This window comes from Mastomys coucha, unplaced genomic scaffold (genome assembly GCF_008632895.1).
Source record: "Mastomys coucha isolate ucsf_1 unplaced genomic scaffold, UCSF_Mcou_1 pScaffold7, whole genome shotgun sequence".
NCBI classification, from domain to species: Eukaryota; Metazoa; Chordata; class Mammalia; order Rodentia; family Muridae; genus Mastomys; species Mastomys coucha.
In genome coordinates this window covers 27,942,316-27,963,691 of record NW_022196913.1, presented here as the reverse complement: position 1 = coordinate 27,963,691, position 21,376 = coordinate 27,942,316, and the positions used below count along the sequence as shown (strand labels likewise).

The window sequence follows — 21,376 nt, the reverse complement described above, 5'->3', positions numbered from 1 at the left end:
ATCAGAAGTAGAGAAATGTTTTCCACAGTGGTAGATGTACACCTCACCTAGACTTAAATACAATCAACTGAGGGCTACTGGCCTTAGAGGTTTGTAGTCTCTAGAAAAGAGAAACAGACTAGAATTGAAAAAAATGCATAAATATCTCATTGTATTTGCATAATAGTCACTACCCTGTGTGGCCATTTACATTCAACCTAATAAAAGTTTAATCATTTTTAAGTACAGATTCTCAGTTTTATTGCACACATTCCATTTTCCTAGTTGCCACACGCAGCTGGTGACTTCATGATAGCCCAGATATAGAACAAATATCCATTTTTGTCCAGTATTTTCCTGTGCCAAGGGCTGAGAATGGCAGAGGCCAGACAGCTTCCTCTTGGAAGTTGAACTCAGCTAGGGAGTGCAAAAACTTTCCTATTCCCATGGAAAATCCAATAACCTACTAGAAACCTTCCAATCAAAAGCCTTCCAAGTAGTATAAATCAAGTAGAAGATAGAATACCAGGACTTGAAGAGAAGGCAGAAGATCAAGAAGATGTGGCATAAGCATATAAAAATAAAAAAACAGAAAAGGAACATACTGGAAATATAGGCCACGAAGAAATGACCAAACCTTCTAATTATAGAAATAAATGAAGGAGGAGAATCCAAGGAAGATGGCATAGAACAGCTGTATCTTCAGTATGATCATAGAAGAAAACTTTCGCAAACTAAGGAAAGACATAGTAATAAAGATGCAAGAAGCACACAGAATACCAAAAAGACAAGATCAGAAAAGAAAATCCCCACAGTGTTCTATCGTTAAAACAAAAAAGATGTATTTTAAAAGCTACAAGAAAAAAAAAAAAAGAGACACAAGTCACATATAAAAAAAAAATCAAAATAACAGCAGATTTCTCAGTGAAAACTCTGAAAGGCAGAAAAGCCTGGAGCAGTGTGTTCCAAGTCCTAAAAGACCATACTAACCAACCTAGATTAATATATACAACAAACCTGTCTGCCATAGTAGAAGGAGAAAAAAAAACCTTCCAAGATATAAACAGCCTAAAATGTATATAGCCAATACATTAAACCTAAAGAAAATATAGGAAGTAATATTTGGGGCTGAATAGAGCAATGAGAATAGCCAAGAGACTGTACAAAGAAGTACAAAGCTATAAGTACTCAAAGCCAAAGTATCACTAAGAACACAATAGCAAAATCAGCACAATGACTGCACTCAACACATACATTTTGATAACTTTAAATATTAATGGCTTCAATTCTCTAAAGAAAAGATATAGGCTGGCTGAATGTATCAAGACACAAATCTCATTTGTCTTTTGTCTATAAGAAAACATCATAGTTTTAAAGATAGGCTTTGCCTTAGAGTACCCCAATCAAATGGGACCAGGAAGGAAGCAGGTGTCATTGTCTCAACAGCTGACATAATAGATTGCAAACTTTATGACTGTTTGGAGGTTTCACGTGGTTGGTGGAAGGTTCTATCTATTCAGACTATCAAATTTAAGTCTTTCTTAAACCTCTACCCCTAAAGATCACAAGATATCTTGACAATAAAATATCAGTAGAGACACAAATATAACTGAGGCAGTCAAAATTGATTATTGATGGTATTTCTTGTCTGTTATTTGAGACATGGCTTACCTACATAACCCTGACTGGAAAAACAAACAAACAAAAAAGCAAACCAAAAACCCTCTATGTCTGTCGATCTGATTTAGCACATGAGTTAATCTGTTTGTCTTTGCCTTCTGGCATTACACAAGTTGGTACCACCATGCCTGGCTAAGGATTGGTTTATTCTGGTGCCAAGAGAACTGGAAAGAGGGCTGAAGAGGGGAGAGGGGAGCAACATTCCTTAAGAACCAGGGGATTCATGTCTCTTCTCTAGGCTGGAACCTGTTCCCAGAAGTTCAAGTGATGTGAACTCAGGGAGTGTCATGTTTGAGCCTAGGCTATAGAGAAAGTGGGAAGGAGGCCAGACTTCAATGAGAACTGTCATTCTGATATGCCCCAGGAGAACACTGACAACCAAAGGGTGTAGAAGGTCATCTAAGAGCAGAGCTTTTGCTTCCTGAACTATGATGGCAGCTGCTTCTGAGACCCATCACGGTTCTAACAAACACACACACACACACACACACACAGAGAGAGAGAGAGAGAGAGAGAGAGAGAGAGAGAGAGAGAGAGAGAGAGAAGAGACAGAGACAGAGAGAGACAGAGAGACAGAGACAGAGAGACAGAGAGAGACAGAGAGAATTAAAACAGAAGTTCAACTGAATTTGCCAAACAGGCTGCCTTCTTGCAAGGGGCATCACATTCCCGGCAAAGGGGCTCTCCTGACTACTTCAAAGGCTCCAGCAGTCTGGCCTGACCTAAGTTTCACTCACCTGTATTCTGGATATTCTGAGATTGCTTATGCCATTCGAGAAGCAAAAGCAGATGCCAATGTGAAAGTTGCCAAAGTCCTGAATCTTTCCAGAGCTGTAGGGGAGAGGCCTCGGTTATCTGGAGACAGTGCTTTCCACTGAGGTCCCACCCTGTGGATTGCTGTCTATATGCAGGTGAGGGCGGGCACAAGATAGGGCTAGAGCCTGTGATTGGGCGGAGAGTTAGAGACTACAACGATGTGGAGACAAGATGGTGGAACCTATAGGAGAGGAAGAGAAACCAGAACCACGCAGTTCTAGGAGCCATAAGTATTGGAGATTTCTTAGGAGATTAATTAGTAACTAGGGTGCATTTGCACCATCTAGGTGTGCAGTTTGTGTTTATATCAATTGAGTTTTACATTCTTTGTATGGGCTTTTTTTGCGGGTTGAGAATTTGCTTTTATAAATCTGACTGATAAATTACAAGCCTTTAGAGTTTTGATTTTGCCAGGTTATAGGGATTTGTGACAGCAAACCACAGGGGGAGGATGGCTGGGAATGCGAGCAGGACCCGCAGCAAGAGAACGAGCTGGGCGGCTGCTACATGGGCACCATGGAGACCATGGAGACCCTGGTGGCTGGGAAACCGAGTTACTAGAACATATAGGGCGCTAGAGTGGGTGCCTGCTTTTTTTTTCTTTTTTCTTTTTAATTTCACTCACCACCCGACGTATTAGTCACACGTGTAACGAGCTTCCCTCCAGCCTGCACAGGCCCACATCTCCAAGAAGATAATCATGGATCCATTTGTGCTCTCCTGAGCACTTACCACTTCCAGAAACCTAGGCGTCTCTGCTGAGTCATTTGCTGAGTGAAAAGCACTGTGGAGGCCAAGCGATAGCCAATGAAGTTACTCTGGTCTTTTTATCTTAAAAAAAAAAGAGGGAAGGGCCGGGCAGTGGTGGCGCACGCCTTTAATCCCAGCACTTGGGAGGCAGAGGCAGGAAGATTTCTGAGTTCGAGGCCAGCCTGGTCTACAGAGTGAGTTCCAGGACAGCCAGGGCTACAGAGAAACCCTGTCTCGAAAAAACAAACAACAACAACAACAACAACAAAAAAAACAAAAAAACAAGAAAGAGGGAAGGACAAAGGGAACCGGGTGTAACATACTTAACACAAGGAACACGTTAGAGACAAAGCTCAAAACTCTTGTGACCCAGCCGGAAGAGTGGGGGCGGAAGGGCAGGATATGCTCTGGTGTGTGATTTATCTGCTTTCACTTCCAACCCTCCTGAGACTCCAAAGGTTTCTAAAGCTGTGTGGTTTCTTTGGCATGTTGAGGTGGCTTATCGGTTCAGAACTACTTTGGTGGCAGTGGTGCAAAGGAGAGGTTGTCACAGCGGATTACTGACATCATAAAATTTCTCCAAGCCAGCCAGTGGTGTTTTTCTCTGTCCTGCTGGGGTGTCACCTTTTTTTCCTCCTTACCACTTCTCGGCAGGACACAAATTACCAGACACGGGACTACAGACCAGGGAACAACAGCCACTGCTTGAGGAAGTAGTTGTTGAGGAAGTCGGGACACTCACCCTGGAATACATAAGTGCCAGTGTGCTCGGCACTTTATGGAGAAAAGGCTGGAGGTAAGGGTGTAAGACTCAGCCTCTCTCTATTCCAAAATTCAAGCAAGAATGATTTCCCTGAGTAAGATAGAAATATAGAAAGGAGGGAAATGAATCATTCATTCATATTCAAACAAGGCCTGACCACATGTTAATAATGGGGCAAGTATGCAAATACCATCCCTGCTTGCTTAAGTACTAAGCTTGTACAATGGTTCCGAGGAGCTGGTGAAGCGGGCTGAGGGCACAGGATGGACTTTGAGCTACTTGGACTCTGGAGTCCCCCTGGCAACAATCATGATAGTTACTCGTGCTCACTGCTGGGTCCTCAGGTTACAAAGGGTACATGGAGTTCATCCCAGCCACTGTCCCAACTCAGGCTACAGGCAAATGTTAGATTGGTTCCTCCCGTCCCACCTCAAACTTCACAACTGTGAAGTCCTGAGACCATATCAGCGCCAAGGCATCATGAGAAAGAAGGAGGCCCTGTGTCCTGGATTCCAAGGTGACTCCTTCAGATACCCATAGCTTTTGCTGCGTATTTGTGAGACTATCCTCAAGTGTAGTTCACCTCAGTGGAAGGGATGAAAGCTCGTGAGTGCCCAAACCAACTACCACTACCCCATAAAACACTAGCAACACAAAAGCAAAATGGAGTCTGTCTCATGACAGCTGACCCTCACATTTGTGTCTTGTCTCATGAGGAAACAAGTGCATAGAAGGAGGGAGACAGTTTCAGATAAGACTTCAGAGATACGCTCCCAAACGTAAACCCCAGAAACATACTCCTGTGTCAGTTTGACACAAGCCAGAGTCATTTGAAAGAAGAGAACCTTAATTGAGAAAACGCCTCCGTAAGATCCAGTTGTAGGGCGTTTTCTTAAGTAGTCATTGATGGGGAGGACCCAGCCCATTGTGGGCAGTACCATCCTTTGGCTGAGTAGGCTGAACAAGCCCGAGAAAGCAAGCCAGGGAGCTAGCTGCTCATCTTCATGGCCTCTGCTTCAGCTCCTGCCTCCAGGTTTCTGCCCTGTTTTCCTGTCCTGATTTCCTTCAGTGTTGAACTACAATGTAGTAGAAGTAGTTAGCCAAATAAATGCTTTTCCCCCCAAGTCGCTTTGATCATGGCGCTCCATCACAGCAACAGTAACTTTAACTTAGATAAACACCAATGGGAGCGTCTCCAATGGGGGACTTCAAGCAGTCCTCTGAGCTCGAGATGCAGTAGTACAGACACTAGGAATGGAGAAGGGTCAGTAGGAGCTCTTTTATCAAAAGTCTCCTCAGGATTGGGTGTGCTCTCTGGGAGGAAGGGTCAGCCCCAGATAGCCTTGATAAATTTGCCCTTGCCTGCTTGAAGACTCCCTTCTCCTTCTCACTGTTTGAAATGGTAACCCCTCTGTTATTCTCCATCCTTCTCATTTCCCTCCCCGACCTTTTTTTTTTTTTTTAAATTCTGTGGCACTTTTCACTGACTTTTTATTATGCAAAATCCACACATGTATGATACTTTTTATCAATAATATTCAGCCACGAATCACAAATGTCTATAACAGTTTCTAGCATATGTTAAGTGAAAGAGTAACTTTCAGGCTAGCACTAACCACATTCCTGAAAGGAGTATGTGTTCATAACTGTGTACCTAATGCGTGTGTGAGGTAATATGGTTAGTGTGCTCTGTGCAGTGATGCATGCTGGGTATAGCATGCTATGGATGATGTATTGGCTTCTTACTACTCACATTGCTTTGACAAAATACCAGATGGAAGCCACTCAGGAAAGGATTTATTTCAGTTCCTAGTTTAAGGCAGAAGTAGTCCACACTTGAGGGGAAAGTACTGTGTGCATAGCAGGAAACAGCTCATTTTTCTCATTTTGTTCAGTCCAGAGACTTCAGTGCAAGGAATTGTGCCATCCAAACTCAGGGTCAGTCTTCCTTCCTCACGTAAACTCAGTTAAATGACATATAAGAAAATATCTATTGGACACAAAGTAAACCAGTAATGGAAAAATAAGAACATAAATAATTATATATAAATAATCAACACATCAATATATATATATTACCAGTGTAGCAATTTATCTACATGTATGTATGCATAGCAAACTGGAAGGTGCAAATCTCACTTTATCAGTAACTATATATGAAATGATAATGTATTTTAAAGGATATATGACTGAGTAAATAGATAATGTGATTTTATACTGCCCACCAGTGACATGGATCAAGCTAGGGAAGAGAAATAGGATGAATTAGTGGATGGGAAAGACATAACATACATAGTACTCCAAAGAGATCTAGAATAGCTGCCAAAAACAGGCAAAAAAAAAAACCACAGGAAAAATATGATCATAAGAGATTATGTATAGAATTGTGTAATAAGAAAAACACCAATTCATCAAGAAAGCATACCATTATATACATACACATATATGTCCCTGATAGCAGAGCCAAACATTCATGAACAAAACTGAAAGGACTGACGTTAATAATGGAAGCTAGACAGTAGAAGTGAGAGACTTCAATCCTCCACTTTGGATAATGAATCCAATAAGTAGATGGAAGATTGGTAATGAAATCAAAGGCTCCACAGGACTCTAAGAAGCCCTATCTATGAAAGGTTCCATCCTTATTCTCATCAAGAGTACCCAGACCATGCCTCAGAATAGACCATTCGGTTGACCATAGAGCACGCATCCATAGGCATAAAAGGATTAATGTTATTCATTGTATGTTCCCTGGCTACAGTAGAATGGAAAATCAATAACAGGAGAGAAAATTGAAAGTCTATAGACAGACATGGTAATTAAATTACATGTTCCTAAATAATCAATAGCCCAAATGGTAAAATCACTAAGAAAAACTAGAAAATATTTTATAATGAATGAAAATGAAAATAATATGTAAAAATCTATAAAGTGTAGGAATACCAGTAATAAAAAGAAAATGTTTACTAATAAATGCCTACAGGAACAAAGAAAAAGCTCTCAGCTAAGTAACTTCTATCTAAGAAGAAGATTTATTAAATAAATAAATAAATAAATGGAAAGGAAGTTAAAATCCAAAAACATGAAAGAAGAAAAAATGCATAAATGCAGCTAAGAACAACAAATGTATTTTATACACAATTACATGGGTCATCTATCTCTCACAGGTACAAAGCCAATAACAAAGGTCATTAACAGCTGGCCATAATGAGACACACTTTTACTCCCTCTTGGAGGTAGAGGCAGGCAGATCTCTGTGAGTTTGAGGCCAGACTGGTCTACATAATGAGTCCAGTCTAGGAAAAAAAGATCATTAAGTATTAGTAATATTAACGATAGAAACCTACCGTAAACATGTTTAGTATTTATATTCTTAAGTCGTTAAGATGTTCATCCCAGGTGACTTGACCCCCTGATAGCTCTTAGCCACTTTCTGAGTGTCCCTGCTGTTTAAGAGGCACTCCTGCTACCTGCTTTAGTGCACTGCACATTCTGGGTCCATTAAAGGTAAAATGTGAAAGAGAAACACTACCCTTATCCCTTTCTATGGGAGAGCCAGATCTCCACGGATTTCTGATTATGATCAGATGGGTAAAAATGGATTAGCGAACCCTTCTCTCTAGTCTCTGTTTCCTCAAGTAGTGTGCTGGAGTTGTGATCCTGGGTTCCTATTAAGAAGTTCAGGAATGAAGTCCTAGGGATTTTAAGGAATTTATGAACTTTATCATCAAATTATTGAGCTATTGAAAAGCAGATATCCTCTCCCCCCTCTCTTACATACACCCCCATACCAACTAAGTAGTTGAGAATGACCTAAAACACCTGATCCTTCTAACTCCACCCCCTGCCCACCCCCACAATGCTGGCATTACAGCTGCAGGCCACCATGCCCAGCTAAAATAAAGCCACTCCCAAACAATCAGGAAAAGATCTGAACCACTGCCTTCTCATAATAAATAAGCTCACTAAGTAGCTCCACCTCACTCTCTCCCGATTTTGTTCTGAAGTGACCAAGGCTGTTGTCAACCTCCTATACAGGGCAGTACCAGACGGGATCCAGAGACCCAGGGTCTGCGAGGAACCCCGAATCAGCGTTTTCCACATCAGCTAGATCAGCAGTAGGGAGCCAAGTCCGATTATCCAGAAAACCTTTGACTTCTGAGCTGTCCAAGGAGCTGCAAGGTGCAAGGAAATTTAACACACACACACACACACACACACACACACACACACACACTCACACACACATACACACACTCTCTCTTTCTCTATGTATGTTGAGTTGACAGATATAGATATATATATGTATATATACATATATACATATATGTAAATGTATATGCATGTACATATATACGTATATGTCTGTCAACTCAATATTCAAAACAATAGGTTCTACAAGGAAAGGATCATGAGTTTATTTCTTGTGAAAATGTTTGGAGCCAGAAATCATGCTAACCCAAAGAAAAAGAAAACAAACCCAGAAACAAATAGTACATGTTTTCTCATCTATGAAAACTATATTTAAATTTGTATATGTTGGGGGGGGGTTGATTAAACTATTAACAGGATAGGTAAGGAAAGGAGAAGTTCTAAGAGTAGAGATGGAATGAGAGGGCAATGAGAGCTGACCGGAAGGCAGAGGGGGACTTATTTGGGGGCAGAAGAACCAGCGAGCAGCAACCAGGAAGGATGTGAGGAGATGCATTAGAACAAAGTATAATATCCAGAAGTGTTGTAAAGAAACGCATTGCTTTAACTAAATAGTGTGTAAATAACTAAAAAAGAAGTTTGCCATATTTTGTTCTGAAAAAAAAAGAAAAAGGAAAATCGTTGTCATGTGAGATTTCACAGTAGAACTTCGGCTGTTTATGAGATGTGCTCCAGAACTGCAGGCAGAGACACCCCCTGGGGAGCATGCTTTCAGACTCAGCCAGGATGTCGACCCGCCCGGGGTGGTGAGCTTAGATCCTCAGGCCACAGCACTGCCCACAAGGCTTGATTTCCGATGCTTCTGATTGGTCCGCTCAGACTCAGCGTCCAATCATCTGGTAGGTCACTATGAGCCAAGCGCCTGAGGCTAGGTCGAAGGGCTATGGTTCTCTACTCTGCGAGGTCAGGATTGGAGCTGGAAATGAAGATGGCAATAGAGTGAGACAAGATCTGAGAGCGCCCCCAAGACTGAGGCGAGTGTAGGATGGGCGGAGCCTAAATATGATCCGCACTTTCTGGCATGGTAGTCTTAACTGACCTTCCTTGTGAAAGACTGAGTGGAATTCCAGTTTCAGCTCCTAAATAATGTAACTGAACTACGTGCACTGATCGCTCCCACTTTTAAATATGTCTGACTGTGTAGCGAAACTTTTGGTTTCTTTAAAAATTTAGTTATGATATATAAACAAGCTTTTCTTTTAATTCCAGGCGTGGGATATGGGGCTGCCCATATGGGTTATCCGCAGCTGCAGACTTTTGACTTGTGCGTGCTCTGGCAGGGATTTGATTCGGCAAGCTGCAGATAGTTTAATTCTGGGGCCTATGAAGAGGGTATAAATGCCAGAGGCCAGCGAGAGCTCTGAAAAATAGAGGGGGTGCTCTAAAGAAGACAGCGTTGTTCCTCCTGATGGTTCATGCTCCTGTTCCTGCTGTTGCTGATGGTCCAGAGAAAAGAAACAAGAAGTTGGAGATACCCTGACTAGACGAAGATTGGACTTGCCCCAAAGAACTCGATGCCCCCATTCAGCAGGAAGTAGTTTAAAGAGACCTACAGCCTCTTTCCCCTCTAACCTTCTTTCTTCCCTACCTGGTGAGGCTGGAAGAAATAAGGGTCGGAAGAGAGGTAGCGAAAAATCCAAATAAAATAGCTAAAAACAAATATGCCAACATGACTATCTGCTTCAGGGTATTAAAAGAAATAAAAGGTGAAGTGAAATAAAAGGAAGAAGTCACCCTTATCCCGAAGGCTGAGTCTCTCTCTCTGTGCCTGTTTGTATTAAGAGGTTTAAAAGTTGGGCTTGGGAGCGCAGCCCTTCTTGTTGCTATGGAGGCTGAGGCAGCAGGATCTTAATTAAGTTCCTGGCTTACTTAAGCAATTTAGGGGCACCTGTCTCAATATAAAATATGGACACAAATACAATTTCTTTGGAGTGTACTAATACGCAAAAAATAAAAAATAAAAATAAAAACTGGGACTATAGCTCAGCAGTGAGCTTCGGGTTCAATGCCCAATACTGTAAAGAAAGTACTGCATATTAAAGTTCTAGGTGTCAGATTTCATACTATATTTTTAAATGACTTTTTAAAAGGAAAGACAGATTAGTGCCTATCAAATGCTCTCTCCTGTCAACCTTCCTGTTTTAACTTTAATCCCGTGCTTTTGCATGGTGTTGACATTGGTTGCACTTCGGCTATGTCCATACACTTGAGTCCACCACTGGGACTCACTGGGGTGGTACCCTTCTCTGTGTGTATCACTACAGCGTGGAGTTGGGAGTTCTCAGTTTCTGCCACTGTGATGTTATGTTGTGTTCTCTCATCCCTGTGTTCCAGAACGTTCTTTAGACAGAGGCAAGGTAGCTGCATAGGAGACAGACATGATCTGAGAAGGAAAGGGCTCCGGTGTGATTTTCAGACTCTCTGGTTGACATCCAGGCATTTCAACATAACTGACCAGACCACCTGCAGAAATTTGTACTAGCTTGTCTGAGAAAACAGCTTAGAAGAGATGGTTAAAGAGTAACCATTGCTTTTCCTCTCCTAGCCCTCCTTTTCAACCTGTAACCTGCACAATACACCTAAGCAGTCTCCTCTTCCGGGGCAGAATTCTTTGGATAAACTCAAGCACACCAGCACATACAACCTTTCTACTGCGTAAACTTAGTCATGGATTAGGCGGCTTCAACTTCCTTCCACATCACACTTATTGCTGTTGCTAGGTAGGGTACTTGGAGAGCTTCCTCGGCCAATACTGGCACCTCAGTCTCTTCAAGCCTGCCTTGTCTTTCTGTTTAATAGATAAACTCAACCATTTTTTTTGTCTCACCCTGCTGTACACTGAGCTTCTTTCTTGTGGATGTCAAGGATCTGGGTACAGCTGGGAGGTGGGAGAAGAGTTCCCCAGGCTGGACTGCCCAGGGCCACACTGATTTGCATTCCTCCTGTCTGCTAACAAGGTCCTTCCCTGTTGCCGCGTTTCTCTTAGTCTTGTAACTTCAGACTGGGTGTCTTGATGCTATGCAGCCACCCCTTTCCTCCATTTCCACCCCTTCAATGAAGGCCTTAATTCAAACAAGTCCCGGGGACTGGCAGGTGTTCCCGTATCCAGTCCTAGAGTATTCTGAAGTTATGTCTTCCGGATCGCAGACATTCCATGACCCTTTCTAACATGTTACTTCATACCACCCTAGTAGGAGTAAAGCCATATCTATGTTAACAGTGTAAATCTTTACCAGAAATCCCTCATTTTTACCAAAGTCAAAATGATTGAACTCGAAACTTAAGTTCTCAAAGCTTAAGCTTTGAGAAATTCTTCCCTACCCCTTGTTTCCTGGATGACTGCTTTATGTTACAAATCTTAGAATTTGCTTTTTTATTTTAAGCAATTAACATGCTTGATTGCCAATTTGAAATTCAGTGGTGTAGTTCTCCTGACTCAGTCTGCAGTCTGGCCTTTCCTGTTATAGGTATTGCTTTCATTCTACATGTTCAGGCCCCATAGAGTCTGTCTGCAAGCTCTCATTGTTTCTGCTCTCTTGTTTTTATTACTGTGCCACTGCCATCTGGAGAGCTGATCTTAAGTATTCTAAAGTGAGTTTAATCATCTTTGGTTCCTTTTTATCTGTATACATTTTAGAAAGTTTATTTAAAAAAAAAAAAAGCCAACCAGGCATGGCAGTACCTCCTTGTAATTCCAGCACTTGAGAGGGAAAGGTAGGAAGATCGGGAGCTCAAGTCTAATGCCACTTTGGGCTACATGAAACCCTGCCTTCAGCCAAAGCAAACCATACTGTTTGATAGAAGCTTTGTTCTGGGCAGCAACAAATATATTTCTGTCTCAATGTTTGAATTTCATCCTCTTTCTCTTTTATTTAAATCTCTTGGTCTCTGATGGAACAGAGCGGGCAAACTCCTTACAACACAGGCTGGCCTTGAATTTGTGTCCCAGCTGTTTTCAGAGTTCTTAGGGTAATATCTGGGTTCCCAAAAATCTCAACAAACTCACTATATTAGGCTCAACCACCTGTACTCATTATATCAATTAATGAAATCATGAAAGGTGGAGAAGAGAGGATTCATTCATTGTTACAACACTGGGAAGAGGAACAAATAAAGAAATCTAGAAGCCTTCCAGTCAGTCTTCATGAGTACTGACATAAGCTTTAGGCTTAAATAGAGGGTAAGAGTTTAATTAATACATATAGTTAAACTATACTGGACAAGGTATGGTTCTACCATGATTTAATCTCTGATCTGTGTGGTCCAATAAGTTCTCAGAACTGTTTAAAGTCTCTTGGAAGGCAGCTTTTGACTCTGGTATGCACTGTGGGCTTCAACCTTTTCCTAACTTGGGACTTCTGGGGGAATTTTTATTCTTTGGTATCCATCATTTCAATAGTCTGATAGGCTAAGGAGATGCACAGTCTCCTCTCAGAGCATCTCCACGTCTGCCTAGCATTTACAATACAGTTACTTCAATCTATAGAGTGCTAGACTACAGGTATTTTCTACCTCATCAGGCTTAATGTCTTTGACAATGATCTGTCTTGCCGATTTCCAAAGAAGTGTTTTTTAATATTTCAACTCTTCTAGATAAGTGATTTGCTCATTACTGGGTTGTACCTTAACCTTGATCCATTCTTTCCTCCTTCTGTTTTCTGCATCAACTTAAATTGAATTATTAGCCACTTAACCCTCTTGTCTCAGTGACTTTTCTATTGCTGTAAAACGACCATGACAAAGGCGACTTGTAGAAGAAAGTGTTTATTGGGGGCTTACAGTTTTAAAGGGTTATTAGAACTCATGATCATCATGACAGGGAGCATGGCAGCAGGCATGCATGGCACTGCAACAATAGTTGCAACCTATATCCTTAGCTGCAAGTAGGAGGCAGGGGCAGGGGTGGGGTAGAGTCTGTACATTAACTAGGAAAGCTAAGCTTTCAAAACCTCAGAGGTTGCCCTCAGTGACACACCTCCAACAAGGCCATACCCTCTAATCCTTCTCAAATAGTTCCATCAATTGAAGACCAAGTGTTCAAGCTTGTAAACCTATGTGGACCATTTTCATCCAAACCACCAAACCTTCCACATCTCCAGAATAATCTATTGGCTTTCTCATAAGTATCATTTCAGATTTAATAGATTAAATTGCAGCAAAATCTCATACACATACACACACACACACATATATCTGCTTATAGAAAGCAAATTTTATACTTATTTTATAACTATTTTCTGATGTAGGAAAGCATCGACTTTCTTAAAATTTCTGATTGGGCCTAAGAACATTTGACAGAAGTTTGTAAGAGAAACACAGGGGGATGTAAAGATCTGTGCCTCTACCCTCTGAGGGTTCCATAACTCAGTCTATGAAATAAGCTTACTTCAGGCACATTATAAGGGAACAGTTACTTAAAGTTGGCTTATATGTAAAGTATTACATGAAAGAAAAGAGAATATACTACTAAAACCCAGTGAGATCTACAAGCTTATAGCATCTTCATAAGGAAGAAAGAAGCAGGGGGATACAGGTAACTACCTCCAGGGAAAGAAGAGGAAATGATTACAAGTGTGGCCATAGACCTTTTGGTGCCTGAGTATTGGAAATTGAACTTGGTTCCTTGCCCTTTCCAGTCAAACACTTTACAAACTGAGCTATCTCACCAGATCCCTCATACACCATTGTTGGCATAATTATCTCAATATGTCAAGGCTCCAGTTCAGAGATAAATGCTGAACTTTGTGTCATGACAGGACAGGACATCAGCATTTGCCAGGCAAAGTGACAGCAATATATTTGTTTCCAATGTGCTTGACACAGCTTCTTTCCTCTTCTTTCTTGTCCTGATTAGGACTTCTATTCCTGCAATGAAATACTATGACCAAAATGCAAGTTGGGAGAAAGGGTTTATTTTGCTTATACCTCCAGGATCTCAAACTGGGCAGAAACTTGGAGGCAGACACTGTGGAGCAGCCATGGAGGAGTAAAGCTGCTTACTGGCTTTCTCATCTTAGTTTGCTGGCCCTGCTTTCTTATAGAACCTGGGACCACAGGGGTATTGATGGCACCACCTACCTCCCCAAGCAATCACTAATTAGAAAAATGCCTTACAATCAGATCTTATGGAGTCCTTTTTTCTATTAGATGCCTAGAAATCATTAAAGACATATGCATATTTAACACATTAAAACATTTACATAGAATATTCAAAACATTATACATAGTTTGCATCACACATGAAAATAAGGTAGATCTCTGAGTTCAAGGCTGCCTCGTCTACAAAATGAGTTCCAGGACAGTCAAAGCTACACAGAGAAACCCTGTCTCAAACAACTAAAAGAAAAAGAAAAAATGCTATATAATGCTGCTGGTTATAAAAGTAAATAAAATTCATTTTTCTACTATATTAAAAATCATAATAGAGACAATGGGAGAACTAGCTTAGTGGTTAAGATCACTTGTTCTGCAGAGAGCCCTGGGTGGTTGTTCCTTGCGCCCACAAGGTGGTTCACAATCATCTGAAACTCCACTTCCAGGACATGCACACCGTACACATGCTTAGATGTGGGAAAACTACTAACACATAAAAATAAACATATCTAAAACAAACAAAAAACCTAACATTGAACAAAAAGACAAACCACTCTGAAAAAAATCAAATGATACAAGCACTCTATTCCCAGAAGGAATATTAAAAAAAAACCAATAAACATAAAGCTAGCAAACATAAAATTTGAGTTAAAAATGTCTGACATTATTCTACATCTTTCAGACTCAGCAAAAATGAATGAGCCTACATTGAGCAGGAGAAGCTTCTGGAAGTTGAGCTGTTCTTAGAATATGTATGCCATTTACTAAATGCAAAATATACCTCATAGTTAGCAGCATAGTTAGCATAGTATGAGGTCCTATTTGTTGCATCATATTCAGTTTAACCAATGGATGATCGATCACAATACTTTATGTGAAAGACTAAAAAAAAGTTAAAACAAACAATATCCAACTTTTTTGGAAAAACAAAGCAAAGCAAAACAAAATAAAACAAAACACCCACACCAACCATATAATTGTTTAAGACAGCCTCTGGCTGTGTAGGCTAGAGTAGCCTAAATTCAGGAGCTTTGGCTTCCTGTGTACTTGAGATAATAGGCCAATGTCTTGGGGACACTGTTTTCTAAAGTTTTGTTGTAAGAGAATAACAACAAAGCTAAATTCGGGGCCAGAAGGGGGGCTCGGAGTAAGAGGAAATTGCCACCAAGACTGATGACTTTAAGTTAATCTCTCAGACTCAAGTAGTGGAAGAGAATCAATTTCAAGTTGCCCCTCAATTACCAGACAAAAGCGCCCCTCCCCCCAATAATTTAAAAACTGAACTCAGAATAAGGGAGCTCGGCAAATCACGGTGTGTGGCGAGTGGGGGCGTTAACCCAAGCACTTGGGAGGAAAGAGGATCAGTTCAAGGACAAAAGTGGCTACCTAGCAAAATCTACAAAGGTTCCAAGAGCTGGCTGTGGACATTGTTGGCAGTACTACATGGAAGATAAACAACCGTCTTTAAAGAGTAGAAGCACTACACACTTCCTCAGAAAAACCAAACCTCCAAGCGCCCAGCATTCCTGTAAGAAAAGTCTTGGTGGGCTTGAATCTAAAATCTGGTCTTGCTTTTGAACCTTGTCATGACAACGCCCTGTGCCGAGTGCTCCACGGAATACCTAAGGTGCTTAAGGACGTTAAGTTCTCATCCTCATAATGGAAACATGACACTTACCTGGGAGACGCAGCCTTTAACACTACCACCATAAAGGAGCTTACCCACACCTGGAGAGGGTAGCGTCTCCCAGGGATTATTACCTAGGTGAAGGATATTTTCACAGGACCTCGAGGAAAACTAGATGGACCCTATCAAGAGAACGCCTGAAGCCACCGACATGTCCTCTAAATTTGTACACAATTGCATGCACTAGCTACTAGTTAAGAGTGTCAGGCTCTTAGTTATGTAGGTGGCTCTGAAAAGAGCCGTTGGGTTAATTGAGAAGCCTCCAACCGTTCACTTTTTCTTGGGCGCTGCCTTCTTGGGTTTAGCTGGGGTCTTTGGCTTCGTCACCTTTGTCTTGGATGCCTTGGGCTTCACTGCCTTCGCCTTGGCAGGACTCTTGGCTACCTTCTTGGCCTTCACCACTTTCGGCTTCTTTGGGCTTTTGGAAGCCTTCTTGGAAACTGCAGGCTTCTTGGGCTTCTTCGGAGTCTTGACAGTCTTCTTAGCCGCGGCAGCCCCAGCAGTCTTCTTGGGTTTCTTAGCAGCACCAGGTGCTTTCGCCTTCACCGACACCTTGGTGGTGCTGGCTTTGGGCTCGGCCTTTTTGTTCAGCTTGAAGGAGCCCGCAGCGCCGGTGCCCTTGGTCTGCACCAGGGTCCCCTTATTCACCAGGCTCTTCAGCCCCAGTTTGATGCGGCTGTTGTTCTTCTCCACATCGTAGCCCGCCGCGGCCAGCGACTTCTTGAGCGCCGCCAGGGACACGCCGCTGCGCTCCTTGGAAGTGGAGACCGCCTGCACGATGAGCTCGGACACGGAAGGTCCCGCAGGCTTCTTCCGAGGAGCGGCAGCTTTCGCGGGCTTCTTGGTCTTCTTGGGAGCAGCAGGCTTTTCGGGGGCAGCAGAAGCAGCCGCCTGAGCGACAGGAGCTGTCTCCGACATGGTTGCTGGGGAGCAGACAACAGAGATGCCAAAGACGAAGAAAAGAAGTAGAATGACTAGGACCCTGCGCGGCGTATTTATAGAGCAGGGCCGCGCTGTGATTGGTGCATGCTAACGCCCGCCCCCTGGGCCCTAGAGCCCCGCCCCCTCGTGCCCCTGGCTGCCTGCAAGATTTCGGAGACTGATTCAAGTCCTTTGCGATTCCATGGACCTGTGTTTGCGCGTAGAGGCGGCCTCCAGACTTCTCCGAGTGGCTGCTTAAGGTGGAATTTCAACCACAGCAGGGACACTTGTACTCTCCTGTTTTATCCTCAGAAGGTGGTAGATGCCTATTAAAAAGTAGCTCAACTAGTGAAGGGTGGTTGTAAAGTAGGTAATCAAAACCCAGAAAGACAGCCTGTAGGCCTTCTCTGCGGGTTTCAGTACTGATTCTTGGCAGTACTGGGTGCTACGTAACGTTACTTTTCATATTTTAGTTGCGGAAAAGACTTAGTGTTCTAAGGAGTGTCAGCTTGCGACTGTGATTTCATATTGTGAGCCAGTAGCTCATGACACGACTTATCCAGGGATATGCAAGTACTCAACAGCTCTGGGAAAGCCTTGCCCAATTTTTTTTTTCAGAGGAAGAATTTAAAAATGTAATCCTAACGTGCTGTGACGACTTCTGCTGTTATTTAAAAATAGTTTTCGAACGTATGGAGTGATCTCTGGCCAAGAATGCATGAAAATATTTTGAGACTTCAACCACCAAATACAAGAGCTCAAAGCATCCGTATAAGTACTGCCATTCAATGAGGAAATGCTCAAAATAAACAGAGTCAGAGTTCTGCGACTTTTACTCCCATGTTTCTCTCCACATGTTTCCCATGTTGTTTAGTGTGGGTTGCCACAAAATGGAGACTTGCCACGCAAATGAAGAATTCTAAATCTGCTGTTTTAGTGGCTATTTGCGAAACTCAGTAAACCAATCAAAAGGTAGAATCTGGCCTACTTGCCTTCAATATAAAAGTCACAGTCTATTTCAGTAATGGAGACATCAAGATTTTTCTCTAGTCTTACATGGCTCCAAGTACAAGCTGCGATATGTTGGGAGGCAGAGTGCTGTAGAAGATGACAGTCATTGGAGTTTTACTCCGTTTTTCTTAAAACACAGATTTATTAAAATGTGCGGCCGCGGACTACGTTAGCCCCAGATAACCAGCAACTGCAGTTTTTCAGCATACACCAATCAGAGTCTTAAACGTCACAGATGACCAGTATTTTCACCCAATCACTATTCCTTGTATACTATAAATAGTAGTTCTGAGCGCCACACTTCCATGCTCCAACTGGTCAGTTGCTTTCCTCCCTGCTTGCTATGGCTCGCACGAAGCAGACCGCTCGCAAGTCCACCGGCGGCAAGGCCCCGCGCAAGCAGCTGGCCACCAAGGCCGCCCGCAAGAGCGCCCCGGCCACCGGCGGCGTGAAGAAGCCCCACCGCTACCGCCCCGGCACCGTGGCCCTGCGCGAGATCCGGCGCTACCAGAAGTCGACCGAGCTGCTGATCCGCAAGCTGCCGTTCCAGCGCCTGGTGCGCGAGATCGCGCAGGACTTCAAGACCGACTTGCGCTTCCAGAGCTCGGCCGTCATGGCCCTGCAGGAAGCCTGTGAGGCCTACCTTGTGGGTCTGTTTGAGGACACGAACCTGTGTGCCATCCACGCTAAGCGAGTCACCATCATGCCCAAGGACATCCAGCTGGCTCGCCGCATCCGCGGGGAGAGGGCGTAATTGCACCGCTCTAAGGCATTAACCAAAGGCTCTTTTCAGAGCCACACACTGTTTCAAGTAAAATGGCTGTAGCGAAAGATTGTCTATCCTTAACCTTAATGCCTATGTACAGTACCCAGAAGCTTTAAGGTAAACAGGTTTGCAGTAGTTTTAAACTTAAGCCCATGAATCTTTTCCATACCTGCATGCTAGAACTGAGGATTACACGGTGACTGGTATAAGCAACTACAAAACGAGTGTATAATTGTGCCCTTCATTGTACATTTGTATTCGTCATTGTTCTCTTTCCAGGATTTGTAAGTTTCCATGGAATATTGAGATTCTGAGACGAGAGACAAGGCTTAAGGGTCGGGTCTCCGACGTGACTTGCATGCTTTCGGTAGAGGCGGACCGAGAGCGGGGTCTGTGACGTCACTTTCCCGCCGGCGGGCTTCAGGCTCTTTCCAGTCGCGGCTGAGGGGAGGGGCTTGTGACGTCTCTTTCCCGCCGGCGGGCTTCAGGCTCTTTCCAGACGCGGCTGAGGGGAGGGGCGTGTGACGTCACTTTCCCGCCGGCGGGCTTCCGCTTCTGTGATTCGGTTGGGGGTGGGAGATCAAGGTAAAGCAGCTATATAAAGGACCGACTCTCAGCTTTGAACTTATTTTCTATTCTTTGTAAGACATGTCTGGTCGCGGCAAGGGAGGGAAAGGCCTCGGGAAAGGCGGCGCCAAGCGCCACCGCAAAGTCCTGCGCGACAACATCCAGGGCATCACCAAGCCCGCCATCCGCCGCCTGGCCCGGCGTGGTGGAGTGAAGCGCATCTCCGGCCTCATCTACGAGGAGACCCGCGGTGTGCTGAAGGTGTTCCTGGAGAACGTGATCCGCGACGCCGTCACCTACACGGAGCACGCCAAACGCAAGACCGTCACCGCCATGGACGTGGTCTACGCGCTCAAGCGCCAGGGCCGCACCCTCTACGGCTTCGGCGGCTGAACCTTTTTATTTGTATTTTCTTACTTTCTTACTCAAAGGCCCTTCTCAGGGCCGCCCACATTCTCTGAAAAAGCGTTGTAATACTGAACCACCCAATACTCTTATCCCAGAGAAATTGGAGAGAGAAATTGAGAAAATAAGCCTTAAAGTTGCTTATAAATGCAGGCAAGTACATTCTGCTTAGCTAGCCTGGAGAATTGTAAAGTTAAGCTTGCACCATTTGTGGGTGGGCAGGGGTACTGCCTTAACAAGTGTGCGCAGCTGAACAACTCAACTTGGTTGCTGGAGGCAAGCCTGAAGGAGGGATGGGAAAGCAATTAAGCATGGTTTCCATCGAACTGCATGCGAAAACGTCGGTAAGTCCGGGCTGGGTTTAAGTATAGTCATTGGTTGTAAGGTAGAATTAAACATCCCTCATAATTCTCAATCATTTGCCACGAAATAGTGGTCTTTTGGAAAACTATGGATATGTCTTAAAATTAGCCACGTGGCCAAGGTTGGTAAAGCCATTCTTTGAATGGCTTCCTGTAGTTTTGTTTTATGTACTTTAGACAGTGCAGGCAGTTTGAGGAATATCTGCTACAATTTTGGGTTCAAGCAGTGTAAGTTTGAGAATACAGATGAAGGGGGTGTGAACTCCATGATTGACTACTAGGAAAATAACTTTTCCTGGGATGGCCTAGACAACTTGATTCTTCATCTCCCAAGTTCTACTATTACCGTATACCACCACACCCAGCTTGGGTGTGTGTGTGTGTGTGTGTGTGTGTGAGACCACACTCAGCTTGGGTGTGTGTGTGTGTGTGTGTGTGTGTGTGTGTGTGTGTGTGTGAGACCACACTCAGCTTGGGTGTGTGTGTGTGATTTTGTTGTTTATCTCTTTTTCTTTAGATTGTCTTTTAGGCATCACTTACAAAGGAGAGATCTGAAGCTCGGCCTGCCACTATTAGCTAGGTCTGAGTGTCTCTCCCTGACTTGGGATCCTGTTTTCCAACCGTGAGTTTCTGGGAGAATAATGAACTATTCAGCATAGCTTCATTTTAAACTAATGAATGTAATTCATAGATACATCCTGGAAAGTTTCAGGAATAGAGAGGACAGAAGAACAAGAAAATGTGTTCTCTCTTGAGGGCAATTGATCATTTTATCCCTCTTCTAAATTCCTTCAGGATGTATTTGTTTGCTATTAAATAATGTGCCAGCTGCTCCCTGAGGCCAGCAGAAAACACTTTGAATTCTCATGAGCAGTAAATGTCATGTAGATGCAAATCTGAGATCTCAGTAATTACATTGGCCTTTAAGGGTAGCCTTGGCCTTTTTTCAAAACATTCCTAACAAATATATATTCTCCTTAGTTGTGTCCACCTCTATGGTGGATAGGAACCTCTCACTTTTCCTTACATTACCAACTGCCATTTCTTATTGAGGGATTACTTACGGCAGCACCATACTGTGGTGCCTGGGGACATTCGTAAAAGGATTCATGATGTATTTACTTTAAAAACCTTCATGAAGATCATGAATTTAAGATGAGACCGAGCTACATAGTAAGTTCCATGCTAACCTGATTTATATATCAAGACAAAAGAAGTCAGTGACATGATTTATCTGGTAAAGTTGCTGCAAAGCTTGAAGACCTGAATTTAAGCACTTGGAGACCCAGTTTTCTTAAGCTAGCCTCTGATGTCCACAACTGTGCTTTGGTATGTGTCCATCAACACACACACACACACACACA

At 43.1% G+C, this 21,376-nt stretch overlaps 2 protein-coding genes across 2 annotated transcripts; one reads left to right on the top strand and one right to left on the bottom strand.

The window, feature by feature from the left end:
- Positions 1-16,203: 16,203 nt before the first annotated feature.
- On the bottom strand, positions 16,204-16,965 carry H1-1 (H1.1 linker histone, cluster member). Its single transcript, XM_031358785.1, has one exon. The coding sequence runs from the start codon at positions 16,896-16,898 to the stop codon at positions 16,251-16,253; it is 648 nt and encodes a 215-aa protein (XP_031214645.1). The 5' UTR covers positions 16,899-16,965; the 3' UTR covers positions 16,204-16,250.
- Positions 16,966-18,206: 1,241 nt separating this feature from the next.
- Positions 18,207-19,666, top strand: LOC116081983 (histone H3.1-like). The gene is made up of 2 exons (XM_031358787.1): positions 18,207-18,586; positions 19,325-19,666. Exons 1-2 carry the CDS (start codon positions 18,256-18,258, stop codon positions 19,636-19,638), a joined length of 645 nt encoding a protein of 214 aa, XP_031214647.1. The 5' UTR covers positions 18,207-18,255; the 3' UTR covers positions 19,639-19,666.
- Positions 19,667-21,376: the final 1,710 nt, after the last annotated feature.